Genomic DNA, 19,903 nt, shown 5'->3' with positions numbered 1-19,903 from the left:
GATATAAATATGTTCATCAACTTTGGAGAAATTAAAAATTAACTTTATAAATGGAAAGGAATAGAGATCTTCAGAACCCATGCTTCAAATGATCTGGCTTTCAGAAATCTACAAAAATATTTGGTGTTGATTTGTCAGCATTAAAATGTGTAAATCAGGGGCGCCTGGGTGGCACAGTCGGTTAAGCGTCCGACTTCAGCCAGGTCACGATCTCGCGGTCCGTGAGTTCGAGCCCCGCGTCAGGCTCTGGGCTGATGGCTCAGAGCCTGGAGCCTGTTTCCCATTCTGTGTCTCCCTCTCTCTCTGCACCTCCCCCGTTCATGCTCTGTCTCTCTCTATCCCAAAAATAAATAAACGTTGAAAAAAAAAATTAAAAAAATAAATAAATAAATAAAATGTGTAAATCACCCAACTGACTGGATGCACTGTCCAAAGCCATAACTTTTATGTAAGACTAAATAAGAGCTTTTCCTACTTCTCATGTTTTATTTGTAATCTAAACTGAGAACTTGCTTATAGCCATTTATTTATTATATCATTATGACAAGGCACCTATAACTTATGATAAAACCAAGAAGCAGCATCCAAGTGGTTCAACTAAACAGAGGTTAATATAATTAAATTTAGTTTTCTCTGAAGCTATCTTTGTACAAAAAAAAAAAAAAGCAAACTTTTGATGTGACATATTCTCTGGGTCTTGGCATTCACAATAACTAACAAAGCAAAGGAGGAATCTTGTAACCGGGTTAGGATTTATAAGCCAAAAGTCATGCATGTTAAAATGAGGACCCAGAGTACACCTGGGGGTGGCTCAGTAGGTTGAGCGTTCGACTCTTGGTTTTGGCTCAAGTCATGATCTCACAGTTGGTGAGTTCAAGCCCTGCATCAGGCTCTGCACTAACAGTGCTGAGCCTGCTTGGAATTCTCTCTCTTTCTCTTTCTGTCTCTCTGCCCCACACCACTCCCCATCTATCTCTCAAAAAGATAAATAAATAAACCTAAAAAAAAATGAGGACCCCAGGATGAGGAGTATAGACAGCAGAAACTCCATCAGCTGGGAATGAAGTTGATGGTGACCAGGAAGATTAGCCCCTTCCGAAATGCAATAAGCACACATAATACAGTTTATGAGCACAGCAGTGCCTGTTTACCACTATTTGGGTTCATTACCAGGAGCAGGGCAAAAAGATTCCTAAGTGCCAAGGTAAGTGGGTTCAGTGAAAATGCACCACAAAGACCAGAGGGGAAGCTTTGGAAACTGCTGGATCATCAGATCAATAGACTCGAAGATGACTAAGTTAGGTTGCCTTATGCAGTTTAAACATTTGTGCAGGGAGTCTCCCCACGCAGCCTTTTATTGACAGCTACAGATCAATGGTAATTTTTGATCATTTTCAACCTACATAAACCTATTGACCCCATGGCCACCTTTGGGGCACTTCAAGTCGTCAAAAATAATCAGAGGAGATAGTGTAAAATTGTCAGACTGCTGAACACTCCAAGTAGTTTCATGTGCCCCCAGAGCAGAGTTGAGAGGTTAAAATGTAGTTCAAATTGCCAGCAGAACCTCAACTGGCAGAGTGTTCCAGAGAGTCTTGTCTTTATGTCTCATAAAAGGACGCACTGATTTGTATCCAGATTCTGACACTCATGCATGAGTTTCTTTAAAAAAAAAAGCAAAGTTTCATTGGAAATATTAGATTGCAGAAAATGGATTATTCCTGTTTTCCTCTGTTGAATAATTCTTTCCATCTGTTGCCTAATGAAAGTAGGTAATATACTTCTAGAATAAAAATATGAATAGTAGGTGGTTGTGAACACAGAAAGGACAAGGACAAGTGGGAAGCTAGCACAAGCCAATAGCCCAGAGATCAGCAATAGCAAGAAATCTGTCTCCTAAGAATCGGTAAGGTGGAAGAGTGAGGGAAGGAAGGAGCAAACTAATGAAGAGGAAGGAGTCAGAGTATTGAATCAAGATCATTTCCATAGGGAAGGGAAGGAGGGCAGGGAGCAAAGGAATGAAACATAAGAGAAGGTTTTTAATGATGACTTTTACTAGTCAGTAGGAGACTACTGAGACTTCCTTCTTCAACGGAAGAATTTTTTTAATGTTTTTTTTTTAATTTTTATTTTTTAATGTTTATCTTTGAGAGAGAGAAAGACAGACCATGAGCAGGCTAGGGGCAAAGAGAGAGAGATACAGAATCCAAAGCAGGCTCCAGGCTCCAAGCTGTCAGCACAGAGCCCAATGTGGGGCTTAATCTCACCAACCAAGATCATGACCTGAGCTGAAATTGATGCTCAACTGACTGAGCCACCCAGGCACCCCTCCAAAGGAAGAAATTTAATCTTAAACACTTAAGATAGACCATGCTCAAGCAAATCTGAATCTAAGGAAAACACAAGTAACTGAATAAACAAAATACAACCCAATCCACAGAATTAACTGTGCCCAAATTTTACAGCAGGATTCTAAAATAGTGAATGCTGGTGTTGGAAATCCATTCAAGAGAGAATAATACAAATGATTTTCTTAAATATTGAAGAATATACCGGTAAGGATTGTCTTGCCATTTTAAAATTTGCTTCATTTTTTTTCATGTGGACTTTACTAAACATTGACAAAAAGCACAGCTATTAATGAGCTTTATTTAAGGGGTGTGTGTGTGTGTGTGTGTGTGTGTGTGTGTGTGTGTTGTAGCTCTTCAGGAGTAACAACATATTATGGGAACCTGTTCTCAGCATAAATTTATGATATAAAAATTATCCTTTACATTTACAACATGAGATTCTCCTTTTCCTTTTTTTCTTTTTAAGATACAAACCAAAGTAAGCACAACTATTGTAATCACCTTTTGAAGGAGTAATCTAGGTGCCAGGCATGCACGAACTTCAACTTGAGATCAGCAGGTCATATTTCTACATTAGATGGCAGAGGTTTTGAGTCTGGGGCATTTTGAATACTTTTGCTTTCTGAGAATCTGAGCTATAAATGTTTATTAAAAGGATCTATAATGAAATCAGTTTTGTTATTTTTTTAATGGTTGCCTGGAGTGTGTTGGATGACTGAATGCCAGTTGTTAATCATTAAGTACTCATGTTACCAAAAGTGTTTGATAGTATTGCCATCTAGGGGCTGAATGGAATTCTCAGCCCTGAAATAAACTGTAATTGAGCAGGTGCTGCTATTGACAATATACATATGTTTTTGCTTTATAGCCCACATGCTTTTCATGTTTCTTATGACAAAAGCTATCTCTAAATGTCCCCCAACAGCCTACCTTTTTTATATATAATCTGTTAGAGGTGATTACTATTTGCTTTGGAGCTTATGCTTTTTTGGCATCTATTACTGAATATTCTGAACAAAGAGTTTTTCTTTTTTGCATTATTAATCTTGCCCATGTTTGCCCTATTTCTACAGAAAAGGAATCATTTATCAGAAAAGAATGTTTGTAATCAGGACTTGTAGCATCTTCAGATTTAATATTCATTATGGACATTCTAGTTCTGTGCTATATTTATCTAAAAGACCAATCCAGTGTTGTGGAGAAATAAGTTTTAAATATTTATGATCTAACTTTTAATATTTTAAAAAAGAGAAATTAGTATTTCTATAAAATTTGTTTCAGAGTCTGGTCGCTTAGCAAATGTTTAAATATTAAAAGATTTCAAGAGGTTAGCATGTAATATCATAATGGGACTTATTGAGAGAGGAGAGTTAACTTACAAGTTTTTGATAAATACAGGCAATTATATTTTCTTGCTTGTGTTTAACACATAAGAAGGGACATTAAACAGTTGAAACTTATAACCAAGAATGTGAGGAAAGGGTGTCAAAAATTATCTCTATGATGTTTTGGTTTTGTGTAACAAGGTTTTTGGAAAATATTTCAGTTCAATTTTACCAACTTGTTTTAGATTCAAAATTATATTTGGGTGTCTCAAAATTAAGGAGATTTTCCATTCACAGAACTTCATTCGATGCTTTTGGTACCTATTCTTAGAACTAATTTCCTCTTCCCTACCTCACATTCTTCCTCCTGTGCCCAGGAACAAGAGAGGAAAGGACAATTGAAAGCTATCTGTCATATTTAAACATCTAACAAACTGAACCTGATCTCACACACCATTAAGTGTGAATATCCCATTAAACCAGTCAAAACTTCCTCATGATTATTCACATTCAATGAGTGTTGTACAAAACAGAAAGTCCTGTGGGGGGGGGGGCGGGGAGGGTGTCTCTGGGTATCTGTGTGTCTGTGTGTCTCTGGGTATCTGTGTGTGTGTGTGTGTGTGTGTGTGTGTGTGTGTGTGTGTGTCTGGGTGCATGTGTGTGTGTTTACCCATAGACACATTACTGGTCCACTTGCAGTCATAGTTGCTATCTGTAAACAGACATATCCATCTGGCCCAGATGTAGAAAGAGCACCCTGGGCTCTCTCAAACATGAAGACTTTTAGTCCCAGTTTTTACTGATGTAAAATATGTTAAATGTTCTCCCCAAGCAGAAAAAAAAAAAAAAACTAATTCTGCTATCCTTTTCTTTTCCTTTTAAATCAACAAAAACCAAGTTCTCAAAGCCTAACTAACAATTACTTTTAGTAAGTTTTATAGTTTTAGTCATGGTGTTTTTAACAAATGAGAATATCTTCACATATTTATCACTAGTAGACTTCTCTAAGGTGTTTTTTCATTTATAGTTCAGGTAGCTTGTTGTTTTTGTTTTCTTGTGTTTGTTTTATTGCATTTGTAAAATATAAATATGCACCAAGAGAATGCAAGAGGGAGATTGGGGAGGTATAAACAAATAGTATAAGAGATTAATGAAAAAGAATTAGGACTGTCTCAGTTAACTCTCCAAACCCTTAGGATTATCCCATTCTTTGTCCTGCAACCCGGTGCCACGGGTCTCCATTGTGAGATAGATACAGCACTGACCTGAAGCATTATAGATTTTTTTTAATGTTTATTTATTTTTGGAAAAGAGAGAGACAGAGCATGAGCAGGGGAGGGGAAGAGAGAGAGGAGACACAGAATCCGAAGCAGGCTCCAGACTCTGAGCTGTCAGCGCAGAGCCCGAGCGGGGCTCATACCTACAAACCTCAAGATCACAACCTGAGCCGAAGTTGGACGCTTAACCAACTGAGCCACCCAGGCGCCCCAAGACTCTTTCTTTATGTTATATATCACATCCTTTGGGTTGCCAGCTCTGTAAAGGCAAGGATCCTATTTGATCTATACATTGCAAATGTCTGAAATCACACATTAGATATTACATGCAGGTGGGAAGAACAAGAAAAAAACCCACATTGTTTTCTTAATAATTCAAAACTCTGTTGTGATGTTTGTGCTGCCATTGCTCATGTACCTTGGTCAGAGAATGACCTCCCAGCAGTTATTAGCAGTTCCTAAAAGAAAACTAACCTGTTAATTTTCATTACAGGGTACAAGCCATCAAGCCCACCTGTTTGGGTTAGAACCATTCACAACATATCACATTGGAATTGTGGCCACAAACCAGGCAGGAGAAGTTTCAAGCCCTTGGACTATGGTTCACACCCTAGAATCTTCCCCAAGTGGACTGAGCAACTTCACAGTGGAACAGCAAGAGAACGGCCGAGCATTGTTGCTACAGTGGTCAGAGCCTGTAAAAACCAATGGTGTGATTAAGGTAACGTCTACCCTGAATATGAAGGCATGTTTGGTGTTCTCCAGATAAATAGATGAGCCCTGACATGCCATCATGTCACTGTGGGAAAACACCCTTCACAGTCGGTTTAATTCTCCTTGATCGCTCCTCCAGGCACTGAATCATAGATCAGAGAAAACTGGCTCCCGTGTGTTATGCCTGCTATGAACCCAACACTGAGCTAAGTGCACTGTGTGGATTATCTCATTTAATTTTCACATCAACACTACCAGGTAGCTACCACTAAACTTCATGTGGCATAATAAAGGCTAAATAATTGCCCAAGCCCACATTGCAAATGACTGAATTGCAATTTGAAGTCAGGAAGTCACACTAAAACTGAACCCTAAATGATTGTTCTTACTGCCTCCTGAATTACCCTGCCCAGTTATTTACTCAAGACTTGCCTAACTTACACTGTGAGCAGAGCTCACTAAGCAGAGGACAGGAAGCCCTACATGTCTGCTGACTCCCCCACCTCCATACATAACCATGAGGAGTCATCTTATTAATGTCATAGATGTCTCACGTTTCACTGGTCTATGAGCACAAAGAAAGTTGCATTTCCATTATCAGACTGCATTTAGATACTTTGAACAATCACCCTTGTGAAAGCCAGCCTTCGTCTCCCTCTCTAATGTTCCTCTCCAACGGTAGGGGGACTTACCTGTCAGTCTGTTACTGCCTCTAGTCTTGGACCAACAGTTAGGCCCTCATCACCTACCTTCTGCAGAATTCCCCAGCCCGCAGCTGCTCTAGACCCTCTGCCTTCCTTTACCACTCCCTCTCAAGATGGCAAAGAGTCCGCTGTTAATTCCACACAGAAGAGTTAAGACTAAGCTGTAACTTTGCTGAAAGCTTCTCTACAAACCCTGTAAGGAAGATGACAGCAGATACTACCTACAGCAAAAACTTAGAACTGTCATGCGAGCTCACAGGCTCAGGCCCATCCTCGTGGGCCTCCATGTAACAGCCTTGCTGCTTAGCCCAATGGCCGCCTCTCAGCCGGGTGCCAGGCCTGCCACAGGCAGCAGAAGTAGGCCGCTTTCTATAAGCCTGCTACATGTGACAGAGCCTGACTTCCCCTACTCTAGTACAGGAGGCTGAACCCGGAGGATCCGTGGTCTTAAAATCCAAGCCAGAGCCCTAAGATTTAATCAGAGAAAAGAATCTCTCTTTTCACACTCATCAAAGTACCTCCCTTTGTGAGTGTTTGTTTCCCATTCTGGTGTCTGCCTTTTCCTGGCATGATTGACAACAGGAATATCTACTCCTTTATCTTCATTTCCATTTCACCAAATATTTATTGAGCTTCTACTAAGTACCAAGCATTTATTCAGGAGTGAACAAAACAGGCAAGATCCCTGCTATCACACACCTTACCTGTGTGTGTGTGTGTGTGTGTGTGTGTGTGTGTGTGTGTGTGTGCATGAATGGTGGGGGTACAGAGAGGCAAACAAAAAGCTAGTACACAAATAAACAAGAGAATTTCAGAGCAGAATGAATACTATAAAGAAAATTAAATAGAATAATATAATTATGCCTGCTCAGGCTATTTTAGAATGGATGATCATTTGAATTGAGTTGACATTTGAGCTGAGCCCTGAATGACAAGACCGAGTCAGTCATGTGAAGATATGAGAGCAAAATGTTTCAGACAAAGTGAACAGCAAATGCAAGGCCTGAAGCCAGGAATGAACTTGGTGTGTTCAAATGAAGGGAAGAAAGCCACTGTGGTTGAAGCATTGGGAGGGAGAGAAAGATGAGATTGGCAGATTGGTAGGAGGTGGACTGTGCCCAACCTTGTGGGCTGTGATGAGTTTGGAATTTATTATAAGTGCAATGAAAAATTACTAGAGGGTTCAGGCAAAGGAGTAGCATAATCAAATTCATGTTTTTCAAAATCACTCTGGCTGCTATGTAGAAAATGGGCTCCAAGAAGACCAGTTGAGTTTAGGAGATATTAAAAACTCAGGGTAGAATGAGTGGGTGCTGTGAGGGTACAGGACGTGGGTGGAGTGGAGATACATCCAGAAAGCAAAGTTCACAAGATCTGTTAATGGACTGGATGTGAAATATTAATGAAAAGGGATAGTTCAGGCCCTGAGTCCTTGACTGAGTAAGTAAGGGTGGAAATTCTACAGGTTTGAAGGGGTAAGTAGGCAGTTGGAGGTAGAAATCTAGAATTCTCGAGGCAGTTCTTCACAAACATAAATATACCTATATTCATAGGTATTTATAGTATATGGGTGGTGTGTAAATCCATGTGCCTGGAGGAAATCAGGCATAAGAGAATATAACTAGAGATGATGAGAGACTAGGCTCAGGCTCTGGGGAAAACAAAAATTTGGAGGTCTAGAGGAGGAAGTGGGGCCAGCAAAGAACATTGAGAAGAGGCAGGTGAGGTAGAAGGAAAAGTAGATGAGTGGGACATCTCAAAACTGTGGAGAGAGTCTGTTGAATGCTGTTGAGAGATCAAGTGGAATGAGGGCAGAGAAGTCACCCTGGATCAGGAAATGACATAATCATTTTGACCTTGACAAGGAGATCAAGTGGTGAAATGAGAAACCTGGTTGGGATGGCCTGAGGAGAAAATGGGAAGAGAAGGAACTGAGGATAAACAACTCTTTAAAGAAGTATAGGGGAAAAGCAGAGAAACTGGGCAGTAGCTGGCGGACTATAGTGTCAAGAAGTTTTATTTAAAAATCAATGAAAGATACTAGAGTACATTTAAACACTAATGGAAATAGCCCAGTAGAGGGAGATCAATCGGTGATGCAAGAGATAATGAGAATGATGGCAGGAGTGAGAGCTGTAGGAAGGGGGAGATATGGGATCCAGGGCTCAGGTGGGCCACACTCGGGCAGAGATACTTCATCCATAGAATGAGGGAGGAGGGGGAACAGTGTAAGTCTAGATCCACATGGATACGGTGACGATCATATATAACATGAGAATATTCCTTTCTGACTGCTTCTGTTTTCCCAACCAAATATAGGGTTCTGTCAACAGCCACCTGTGAGACAGGGAAGAGGGTGTTGGCAGGTATTGGGGAAAAGAGAAGATATGAAAGCATCACTTTGGAAAATGAAAGAGCAAACATACAGAGGAATAGAACAGGACTACAAGTGGGAATCACCCACTTAACATTTATAGTAAGAAATTTAAAGTGAGACCAGTCAGCATATCTGAGTGTTTTCTCCCAAACCCAGAGAGAAGCTAAGGTACAGAGGGAAAGCTAAATTCAATACTAGATAGAGATTTGCTAGGTGAATATGAAGGGGCTCAGTGACTCATAGAGGCTTTCAATTTGATTATGGAAGCTGAGCTTTCTTCAGAAAATATACTATTTCTCTTCCCTCAGGGATATGAGCTTGCACTAGGATCCCAACTAGAAAAAAAATCACACTGAAATATGGGAGTCCAACATAAACAGATTTCCAAAAGTCTAGGCTATTTCATCTTAAATAACATTAAAGTATATCAACAGTCCAGTCGAAGTTAAGTTTCCCGTTGAGAATGTTTCAAACTAGATTTGCCTCCGAAGAGATTCTGATATACGTCCCAGCCCCACTTGAGGGAGGCCACCCTAGGGAGTCACCACCATCCCCAAGAATGTATCGTATCTCTCAGGTGCACTGAGGCTGGAAGAGGGTAGGAAATCACTCTACAAAAACATCTATATTCAAGTTGAGTTACTTCTCATCTTTCCCAAAGAACAATGAATAATATGGAATGAAAATTTGCTCTACATTTATAATGAGTGCTCAGAGGATTTTCCCCAACAAAAGAACACTTTGCTCCAAAGGAGCAATTCTTCCAAGGCATGCGAGAGAATACGGGGAGGGGGAGAGAGGGGTTCTCCACCTTCTACTCATCAAAGTCTGCACCTACATTTGTGTATATATGTATAACATACATATGTATATATGTGCATGCATGTGTGCCCACACACGGATACACAGACATCTTCAGGCTTGGCACCCTGGTACAAATGATTAAGCATTATAATTCCATTTCCCAGTAAATGCCGTAGGAGACAATGTAGATAGTTCTTACTTACCCCACTCAGAATGAGACCCAAAGTGCTTGTCATCTATAAAACAGTGTATTTGAATACTGTTCCTTTTTAAAAAACAAAAATAAGAGGAAACCCCATGAGCACTTTTTAAGCCAAAGAATCAGCTTCAATAGTCCTTAGCTTTTAGATATGTGCTTACATGATATCCAACGTTTAAAAAAAAAGGCAAAGGAAACTATTGTTCCTCTTTTTGTGGACTTTCTGTGGACTTTTTGTGTTACAGTAACTGGAAAAGAGCACATTCCCAAAACTAATATCAGAATGCTTCATCTGGATTGGGATCATCAAAAGGAAAAATTGGAGGGTGAGAAGGGTAAAAGGGACAAAATAGCTACACCAAGAAATCATAGGCTACACATTATTTTCCCTCTGCTTCTCTTCTTCCTACAGACCTACAACGTCTTCAGTGAGGGTATCCTCGAGTACGCGGGCCTGAATCGTGAGTTTCTCTTCCGACGCCTGGACCCTTTCACTCTCTACACACTGACCCTGGAGGCCTGCACCAGGGCTGGTTGTACACACTCAGTGCCCCAGCCTCTGTGGACAGATGAAGCCCCTCCCCACTCTCAGCTGGCTCCTACCATCCAGTCCGTGGGACCCGCAAGCATTGAGCTGAGCTGGTCTGAGCCTATACACCCAAATGGAAAGATAATTCGCTATGAAGTGATTCGCAGGTGCTTTGAGGGAAAAGCTTGGGGAAATCAGACAATCGAGGCCGATGAGAAAATTGTTTTCACGGAATATAATACAGGAAGGAACACATTTATGTATACTGACACTGGTTTACAACCATGGACGCGGTGTGAATATAAAATCCACACTTGGAATTCGGCAGGTCACACCTGGAGCTCTTGGAGTGTGGTAAAGACAATGCAGGCGCCCCCAGAAGGCGTCTCTCCCCCTGAAATAGCCTATGCATCTACGAGTCCCCCAAAACTGCTGATTTCCTGGATCCCGCCAGAACAGCCTAATGGTATTATCCAGTCGTATAAACTTCAAAGGAACGGAGTGCTCTATCCTTTCAGCTTTGATGCCGTGACTTTCAATTATACCGATGAAGAGCTGCTTCCGTTCTCCACATACAGTTATGCGGTCATCGCCTGTTCAAGTGGAGGCTGCTCCTCGAGCAAACCCACTAGCATTACAACCCTCGAGGCAGCTCCAGCCGGGGTCAGCCCTCCAGCTCTCTGGGTCATCAGTGCTACCCAAATAAATGTATCGTGGTCACCGCCATCAATTCAAAATGGAAAGATCACTAAATATTTGCTGAGATTGGACGGGAAGGAGTACCTTGCTGGGCAGGGCCTGTCCCTGCTGGTTTCCCACCTGCAGCCTTATACTCAGTATGATTTCTCCCTGGTGGCCTGCACAAAAGGAGGTTGTACAGCTAGCGCATCAAAATCTGCCTGGACAATGGAGGCCCCACCGCAGAACATGGACCCTCCAAAACTGCAAGTCACAGGCTCAGAGTCAATAGAGATCACCTGGAAACCTCCTAGAAACTCAAATGGCCAGATCAGAAGTTATGAACTTAGACGGGATGGAACCATTGTCTACACTGGCCTGGAAACGCGCTATCATGATTTCACTCTCACCCCAGGTGTGGAGTATGGCTACACAGTGGCCGCCAACAACAGCCAAGGTGGGGTTTTGAGTCCACTCGTCAAAGACAGAACCAGCCCCTCAGCGCCTTCAGGGATAGAACCCCCAAAATTGAAGGCTAAGGGCCCTCAAGAGATTTCAGTCAACTGGGATGCCCCAGTGAGGACAAATGGCGATATCGTCAACTACACCCTCTTTCTCAGAGAGCTATTTGATAAAGAAACAAAAACCATACACATAAACACAACTCATAATTCTTTTGACACACAGTCACTCGTAGTAGACCAGCTGAAGCCATTTCACAGGTAGGTAGTCGACTCCGGGTTTTCTAAGAGCAACACTGTCCTTTCTATAGTGTAAGCCCTTGAACAGTGTAAATGAAGACTCTAAAACAAGATGTAGGATGTCCCCAACCCCTGATCATGTAAGCACTGACAGTGGACTAGCAACATCCTCATCCGGCCAAAGCTTGTTTGCATAACTTCTAGAGAGCAAAATGCTTGCAGGTGGTATCTTGAGAGTCCGTTTTTTTCAGAAATGTTTGTAATTCACCACAATGTCTGGGACAAGTGATACAGAGATGGGACCCCTTCCCTGAGTTTAGACCCTCCTGAAAACACACAGGCCCCTAGACAGTTCTGAGAGCCCAAATGGGGTTATCTGACCCAGGCTGTGAAAAAAATTGGGTATTATTTTAAAGATCAAAAAGGCGCCAGTGAGTTATTACCAGCCAGAGTTGGACTGACCCAAATTTTGTTTTGGGGAGAGCCTCTTCTACGGAATCTTGCACTTGTGCCAGGGATAATGAGACTCATGTGACTCTATACCCTCATCCCCTTAGGGTTTCCCCAGCTCTGATCTCATGACTTCCGAGGACGGTGCCACTTTGCCAGCTCATGTGTCTCACTGATCCTACTCTGGGCTCTCTGACGTGCATGGATGTGTGTCTCTCTCTACACGAAGGAACCTTCCCACTGGCCCTTTTCCTATAGCTTAAAGAATTACTTGGCATTTTTCCCCATCACATTTTAAGTAACTTACATCCCCAAGGAGAAGAGTAATAAAAGACATTTTATGCTTAAAATTTAGTAAAATGAACAGAACCACTTAAAAAAAATTAAAGGCTGAAAGAGTGTTGATTTCCAACCACCACTGCTAAAATTCAGCTATTATTGTAATCTACTGATGTGTAGATTAGATCCCTCCTATAATTATCTCTGATATATAGTGCTGTTTAAATGAAACATTCATGGTCTTATGCATCTACTCATGACAATTATTTAAGGTCGCATTAAATATTAAACAGTAATTAAAACTTCCGTAGGTATCTTTCATAGCTAATCCACATGCTGTGTGAGTTGCCTTTTATCTGACTCTGATTCAGGGCATTAAAGAGACCCAGGTTAGCTGCACAGCTATACATTTTATTCTGACTTCTTTTTTACCTGACTGGTACCTGCAAGTTTTAAAAATCGTATCAAGTTGCTCCCCTTTGAAACTCTTACTCAGAAAGATTTCTAGAGAAGAATAAAGTTTCCAGAGGTGAGAGGAGCACTTCTCACAGGCTGGGGAGGGGGAAAAAAGCTTGACAGCCTCATAAGCCTAACGATGATATTTAAGGGGATAAGAGATGTCCTCTTTACTCTCCACTCTAATTGAAGATGTAAGTGACAGTAAATGACTTAAAATAGCCTCTCACTTGTAGATGAAGTTGGACTTCATGTAGTTTGTGGTTTTTCTAGCAGCTTAATGTCTACTGAATACTGCAAATTAGCGTGTCCTCCTGGGCACCTCCAGCTGATCAGTAGGAAGAAGGACCCTGGGAATCCTCTAAGTAGCAAAAGGCACGTGAGCCAGAATTTTAAAACTGCCACAGATAATCTGGAAAACGATCCATGTGTGGACAATTGACTTCACAGAATCGTTTTGGAGTCAGATCTGCCATATGCACCCACGAACTGATGTGCCCATAAACCAGTGGTCTCATCACGGTGGAGATAAGCATGGGAGGAGCAGACAGGAAGGAGAAGCAGAAAGCGGGAATGAAAGATGTCGCAAAAGAAGGAAAAAGAAGTGTAATGGAGAAGGGAAAGTGGGAAAAAGAAGAGGGAAGGAGAAATAGAAAAAAAGCAAGGAAGAGAACAGAAAGCAGTGGTAAGAGGAGAGAAAGCAGAAAAGAGAAGAGGAAAAGGTAGGAAACAAAGGAAACAAAGATGGAAAGGAAGGTGGCTGTGGCTTGAGGGAAAACCAAGGATGTCGTAAAATCAGCAGGACATGGGAACAGAGGGAAAAAAGCACTTACGTGCAGCCATAGGCACCTAATACTAACAAAAGCCCCTCTTGTTGGAAAGGGAAAGTCCCAGCTATGTAAATAGAACTTTCTAGGCAGCAGCAGACCAGCTACGAGGCAAAACATAATTGATTGGTTGAGTTTAACTGGATGGTGATAAGGTGTCTCCATGATTGATAATCTAGCGTGTAGCTGGGTTAACTTTGGCCCCAAAAGGTCTTTCTGTGGTGTAAGAGAGCCTGTTTTAAGATGTCAGGTATCAGGTGAGGGGATCTATTACCACGGAGACTTGAACTCCATGATGTTCCTTCATGACCTGGAAACATTCCTGGGGAATCATTCAGCCCCAGCTGCAGATGTAGAAGAAGCCCCAGGCTACTGAAAACTGGTTCATACCCCCCAAGATGCACATTCGTCATCACTGTGTTAAGTAATCCTGCAGCGTACCAGAATTTTTTTTATGTTGGAGAGAATCTTGAAAGTTCATTTATTCCTTACATTCCTGTTTAGGGAAGAATTGTGCCCACCCCTTTCCGGACAGATGAGAATCTGTTTTAGTTTGGAAAGCCAGGATGATTTAACATGTTCTAAAATGTTCATGGAAATAGAACTTTGTCGTTCTTTTTTTTTTTTTTTTAATTTATATATGAAATTTATTGTCAAATTGGTTTCCATACAACACCCAGTGCTCATCCCAAAAGGTGCCCTCCTCAATACCCATCACCCACCCTCTCCTCCCTCCCACCCCCCATCAACCCTCAGTTTGCTTTCAGTTCTCAACAGTCTCTTATGCTTTGGCTCTCTCCCACTCTAACCTCTTTTTTTTTTTTTCCTTCCCCTCCCCGATGGGTTCCTGTTAAGTTTCTCAGGATCCACATAAGAGTGAAACCATATGGTATCTGTCTTTCTCTGTATGGCTTATTTCACTTAGCATCACACTCTCCAGTTCCATCCACGTTGCTACAAAAGGCCATATTTCATTTTTTCTCATTGCCACGTAGTATTCCATAGTGTATATAAACCACAATTTCTTTATCCATTCATCAGTTGATGGACATTTAGGCTCTTTCCATAATTTGGCTATTGTTGAGAGTGCTGCTATGAACATTGGGGTACAAGTGCCCCTATGCATCAGTACTCCTGTGTCCCTTGGATAAATTCCTAGCAGTGCTATTGCTGGGTCATAGGGTAGGTCTATTTTTAATTTTCTGAGGAACCTCCACACTGCTTTCCAGAGCGGCTGCACCAATTTGCATTCCCACCAACAGTGCAAGAGGGTTCCCGTTTCTCCACATCCTCGCCAGCATCTATAGTCTCCTGATTTGTTCATTTTGGCCACTCTGACTGGCGTGAGGTGATACCTGAGTGTGGTTTTGATTTGTATTTCCCTGATAAGGAGCGACGCTGAACATCTTTTCATGTGCCTGTTGGCCATCCGGATGTCTTCTTTAGAGAAGTGTCTATTCATGTTTTCTGCCCATTTCTTCACTGGGTTATTTGCTTTTCGGGTGTGGAGTTTGGTGAGCTCTTTATAGATTTTGGAGACTAGCCCTTTGTCCGATATGTCATTTGCAAATATCTTTTCCCATTCCGTTGGTTGCCTTTTAGTTTTGTTGGTTGTTTCCTTTGCTGTGCAGAAGCTTTTTATCTTCATAAGGTCCCAGTAATTCACTTTTGCTTTTAATTCCCTTGCCTTTGGGGATGTGTCGAGTAAGAGATTGCTATGGCTGAGGTCAGAGAGGTCTTTTCCTGCTTTCTCCTCTGGGGTTTTGATGGTTTCCTGTCTCACATTCAGGTCCTTTATCCATTTTGAGTTTATTTTTGTGAATGGTGTGAGAAAGTGGTCTAGTTTCAACCTTCTGCATGTTGCTGTCCAGTTCTCCCAGCACCATTTGTTAAAGAGACTGTCTTTTATCCATTGGATGCTCTTTCCTGCTTTGTCAAAGATGAGTTGGCCATACGTTTGTGGGTCTAGTTCTGGGGTTTCTATTCTATTCCATTGGTCTAGGTGTCTGTTTTTGTGCCAATACCATGCTGTCTTGATGATGACAGCTTTGTAGTAGAGGCTAAAGTCTGGGATTGTGATGCCTCCTGCTTTGGTCTTCTTCTTCAAAATTACTTTGGCTATTCGGAGCCTTTTGTGGTTCCATATGAATTTTAGGATTGCTTGTTCTAGTTTCGAGAAGAATGCTGGTGCAATTTTGATTGGGATTGCATTGAATGTGTAGATAGCTTTTGGTAGTATTGACATTTTGACAATATTTATTCTTCCAATCCATGAGCAGGGAATGTCTTTCCATTTCTTTAAATCTTCTTCAATTACCTTCATAAGCTTTCTATAGTTTTCAGCATACAGATCCTTTACATCTTTGGTTAGATTTATTCCTAGGTATTTGATGCTTCTTGGTGCAATTGTGAATGGGATCAGTTTCCTTATTTGTCTTTCTGTTGCTTCATTGTTAGTGTATAAGAATGCAACTGATTTCTGTACATTGATTTTGTATCCTGCAACTTTGCTGAATTCATGTATCAGTTCTAGCAGACTTTTGGTGGAGTCTGTCAGATTTTCCATGTATAATATCATGTCATCTGCAAAAAGCTAAAGCTTGACTTCATCTTTGCCAATTTTGATGCCTTTGATTTCCTTTTGTTGTCTGATTGCTGATGCTAGAACTTCCAGCACTATGTTAAACAACAGCGGTGAGAGTGGACATCCCTGTCGTGTTCCTGATCTCAGGGAAAAAGCTCTCAGTTTTTCCCCGTTGAGGATGATGTTAGCTGTGGGCTTTTCATAAATGGCTTTTATGATCTTTAAGTATGTTCCTTCTATCCCGACTTTCTCAAGGGTTTTTATTAAGAAAGGGTGCTGGATTTTGTCAAAGGCCTTTTCTGCATCGATTGACAGGATCATATGGTTCTTCTCTTTTTTTTTGTTAATGTGATGTATCACGTTGATTGATTTGCGAATGTTGAACCAGCCCTGCATCCCAGGGATGAATCCCACTTGATCATGGTGAATAATTCTTTTTATATGCCGTTGAATTCGATATGCTAGTATCTTATTGAGAATTTTGGCATCCATATTCATCAGGGATATTGGCCTGTACTTCTCTTTTTTTACTGGGTCTCTGTCTGGTTTAGGAATCAAAGTAATACTGCCTTCATACAATGAGTCTGGAAGTTTTCCTTCCCTTTCTATTTCTTGGAATAGCTTGAGAAGGATAGGTATTATCTCTGCTTTAAACGTCTGGTAGAACTCCCCTGGGAAGCCATCTGGTCCTGGACTCTTATTTGTTGGGAGATTTTTGATAACCGATTCAATTTCTTCGCTGGTGATGGGTCTGTTCAAGCTTTCTATTTCCTCCTGATTGAGTTTTGGAAGAGTGTGGGTGTTCAGGAATTTGTCCATTTCTTCCAGGTTGTCCAATTTGTTGGCATATAATTTTTCATAGTATTCCCTGATAATTGTTTGTATCTCTGAGGGATTGGTTGTAATAATTCCATATTCATTCATGATTTTATCTATTTGGGTCATCTCCCGTTTCTTTTTGAGAAGCCTGGCTAGAGGTTTGTCAATTTTGTTTATTTTTTCAAAAAACCAACTCTTGGTTTCGTTGATCTGCTCTACAGTTTTTTTAGATTCTATATTGTTTATTTCTGCTCTGATCTTTATTATTTCTCTTCTTCTGCTGGGTTTAGGCTGCCTTTGCTGTTCTGCTTCTATTTCCTTTAGGTGTGCTGTTAGATTTTGTATTTGGGATTTTTCTTGTTTCTTGAGATAGGCCTGGATTGCGATGTATTTTCCTCTCAGGACTGCCTTCGCTGCGTCCCAAAGCGTTTGGATTGTTGTATTTTCATTTTCGTTTGTTTCCATATATTTTTTAATTTCTTCTCTAATTGCCTGGTTGACCCACTCATTCGTTAGTAGGGTGTTCTTTAACCTCCCTGCTTTTGGAGGTTTTCCAGACTTTTTTCTGTGGTTGATTTCAAGCTTCATGGCATTGTGGTCTGAAAGTATGCATGGTATGATTTCAATTCTTGTAAACTTATGAAGGGCTGTTTTGTGACCCAGTATATGATCTATCTTGGAGAATGTTCCATGTGCACTCGAGAAGAAAGTATATTCTGTTGCTTTGGGATGCAGAGTTCTAAATATATCTGTCAAGTCCATCTGATCCAATGTCTCATTCAGGGCCCTTGTTTACTGACCGTGTGTCTAGATGATCTATCCATTTCTGTAAGTGGGGTGTTAAAGTCCCCTGCAATGACCACATTCTTATCAATAAGGTTGCTTGTGTTTATGAGTAATTGTTTTATATATTTGGGCGCTCCGGTATTCGGCGCATAGACATTTATAATTGTTAGCTCTTCCTGATGGATAGACCCTGTCACTATTATATAATGTCCTTCTTCATCTCTTGTTACAGCCTTTAATTTAAAGTCTAGTTTGTCTGATATAAGTATGGCTACTCCAGCTTTCTTTTGGCTTCCAGTAGCATGATAAATAGTTCTCCATCCCCTCACTCTCAATCTAAAGGTGTCCTCAGGTCTAAAATGAGTCTCTTGTAGACAGCAAATAGATGGGTCTTGTTTTTTTATCCATTCTGATACCCTATGTCTTTTGGTTGGCGCATTTAATCCATTTACATTCAGTGTTATTATAGAAAGATATGGGTTTAGAGTCATTGTGATGTCTGTATGTTTTATGCTTGTAGTGATGTCTCTGGTACTTTGTCTCACAGGGTCCCCCTTAGGATCTCTTGTAGGGCTGGTTTAGTGGTGACAAATTCCTTCAGTTTTTGTTTGTTTGGGAAGACCTTTATCTCTCCTTCTATTCTAAATGACAGGCTTGCTGGATAAAGGATTCTCGGTTGCATATTTTTTCTGTCTAGCACACTGAAAATCTCGTCCCAACTCTTTCTGGCCTGCCAAGTTTCAAAAGAGAGATCAGTCACGAATCTTATAGGTCTCCCTTTATATGTGAGGGCACGTTTACCCCTTGCTGCTTTCAGAATTTTCTCTTTATCCTTGTATTTTGCCAGTTTCACTATGATATGTCGTGCAGAAGATCGATTCAAGTTACGTCTGAAGGGAGTTCTCTGTGCCTCTTGGATTTCAATGCCTTTTTCCTTCCCCACTTCAGGGAAGTTCTCAGCTATTATTTCTTCAAGTACTCCTTCAGCACCTTTCCCTCTCTCTTCCTCCTCTGGGATACCAATTATGCGTATATTATTTCTTTTTAGTGTATCACTTAGTTCTCTAATTTTCCCCTCATACTCCTGGATTTTTTTATCTCTCTTTTTCTCAGCTTCCTCTTTTTCCATCACTTTATCTTCTAGTTCACCTATTCTCTCCTCTGCCTCTTCAATCCGAGCTGTGGTGGTTTCCATTTTGTTATGCATTTCATTTAAAACGTTTTTCAGCTCCTCGTGACTGTTCCTTAGTCCCTTGATGTCTGTAGCAAGAGATTCTCTGCTGTCAGCTATACTGTTTTCAAGCCCAGCGATTAATTTTATGACTATTATTCTAAATTCACTTTCTGTTATATTATTTAAATCCTTTTTGATCAGCTCATTAGCTGTTGTTATTTCCTGGAGATTCTTCTGAGGGGAATTCTTCCGCTTGGTCATTTTGGATAGTCCCTGGCGTGGTGAGGACCTGCAGGGCACCTCCCCTGTGCTGTGGTGTATAACTGGAGTTGGTGGGCGGAGCCGCAGTCAGACCTGATGTCTGCCCCCAGCCCACCGCTGGGGCCACAGTCAGACTGGTGGGTGCCTTCTCTTCCCCTCTCCTAGGGGCGGGATTCACTGTGGGGTGGGGTGGCCTGTCTGGGCTACTTGCACACTGCCAGGCTTGTGATGCTGGGGATCTGGCGTCTTAGCTGGGGTGGGTAGGCAAGGTGCACAGGGGCAGGAGGGGCAGGCTTAGCTTGCTTCTCCTTAGGTGATCCACTTCAGGAGGGGCCCTGTTGCAGCAGGAGGGAGTCAGATCCGCTGCCGGAGGTTTGGCTCCACAGAAGCGCAGAGTTGGGTGTTTGCGCGGAGCGAGCAAGTTCCCTGGCAGGAACTGGTTCTCTTTGGGATTTGGGCTGGGGGATGGGCGGGGAAGATGGCGCTGGCGAGCGCCTTTGTTCCCCACCAAACTGAGCTCTGTCGTCCGGGGGCTCAGCAGCTTTCCTTCCCTTTGTCCTCCAGCCTTCCCGCTTTCTGAGCAGAGCTGTTAACTTATGACCTCCCAG

The 19,903-nt window shown here is 41.6% G+C and overlaps 1 protein-coding gene across 5 annotated transcripts in view; it reads left to right on the top strand.

Annotated features, from left to right (window-relative positions):
• USH2A (usherin) overlaps positions 1-19,903 on the top strand; it is a 751,068-nt gene that overhangs the window by 675,714 nt on the left and 55,451 nt on the right. For all 5 annotated transcript variants that reach the window (XM_040461001.1, XM_040461002.1, XM_040461003.1 and 2 more), the window contains 2 exons: positions 5,447-5,674; positions 10,164-11,680. In XM_040461001.1, coding sequence (XP_040316935.1) covers positions 5,447-5,674; positions 10,164-11,680 — 1,745 coding nt within the window. The remainder of the gene's footprint in view (positions 1-5,446; positions 5,675-10,163; positions 11,681-19,903) is intronic.

This window comes from Herpailurus yagouaroundi, unplaced genomic scaffold, assembly GCF_014898765.1.
Source record: "Herpailurus yagouaroundi ecotype Mexico unplaced genomic scaffold, PumYag 253, whole genome shotgun sequence".
Classification (NCBI taxonomy): domain Eukaryota; kingdom Metazoa; phylum Chordata; class Mammalia; order Carnivora; family Felidae; genus Herpailurus; species Herpailurus yagouaroundi.
This window is presented reverse-complemented; position numbering and strand designations above follow the sequence as displayed.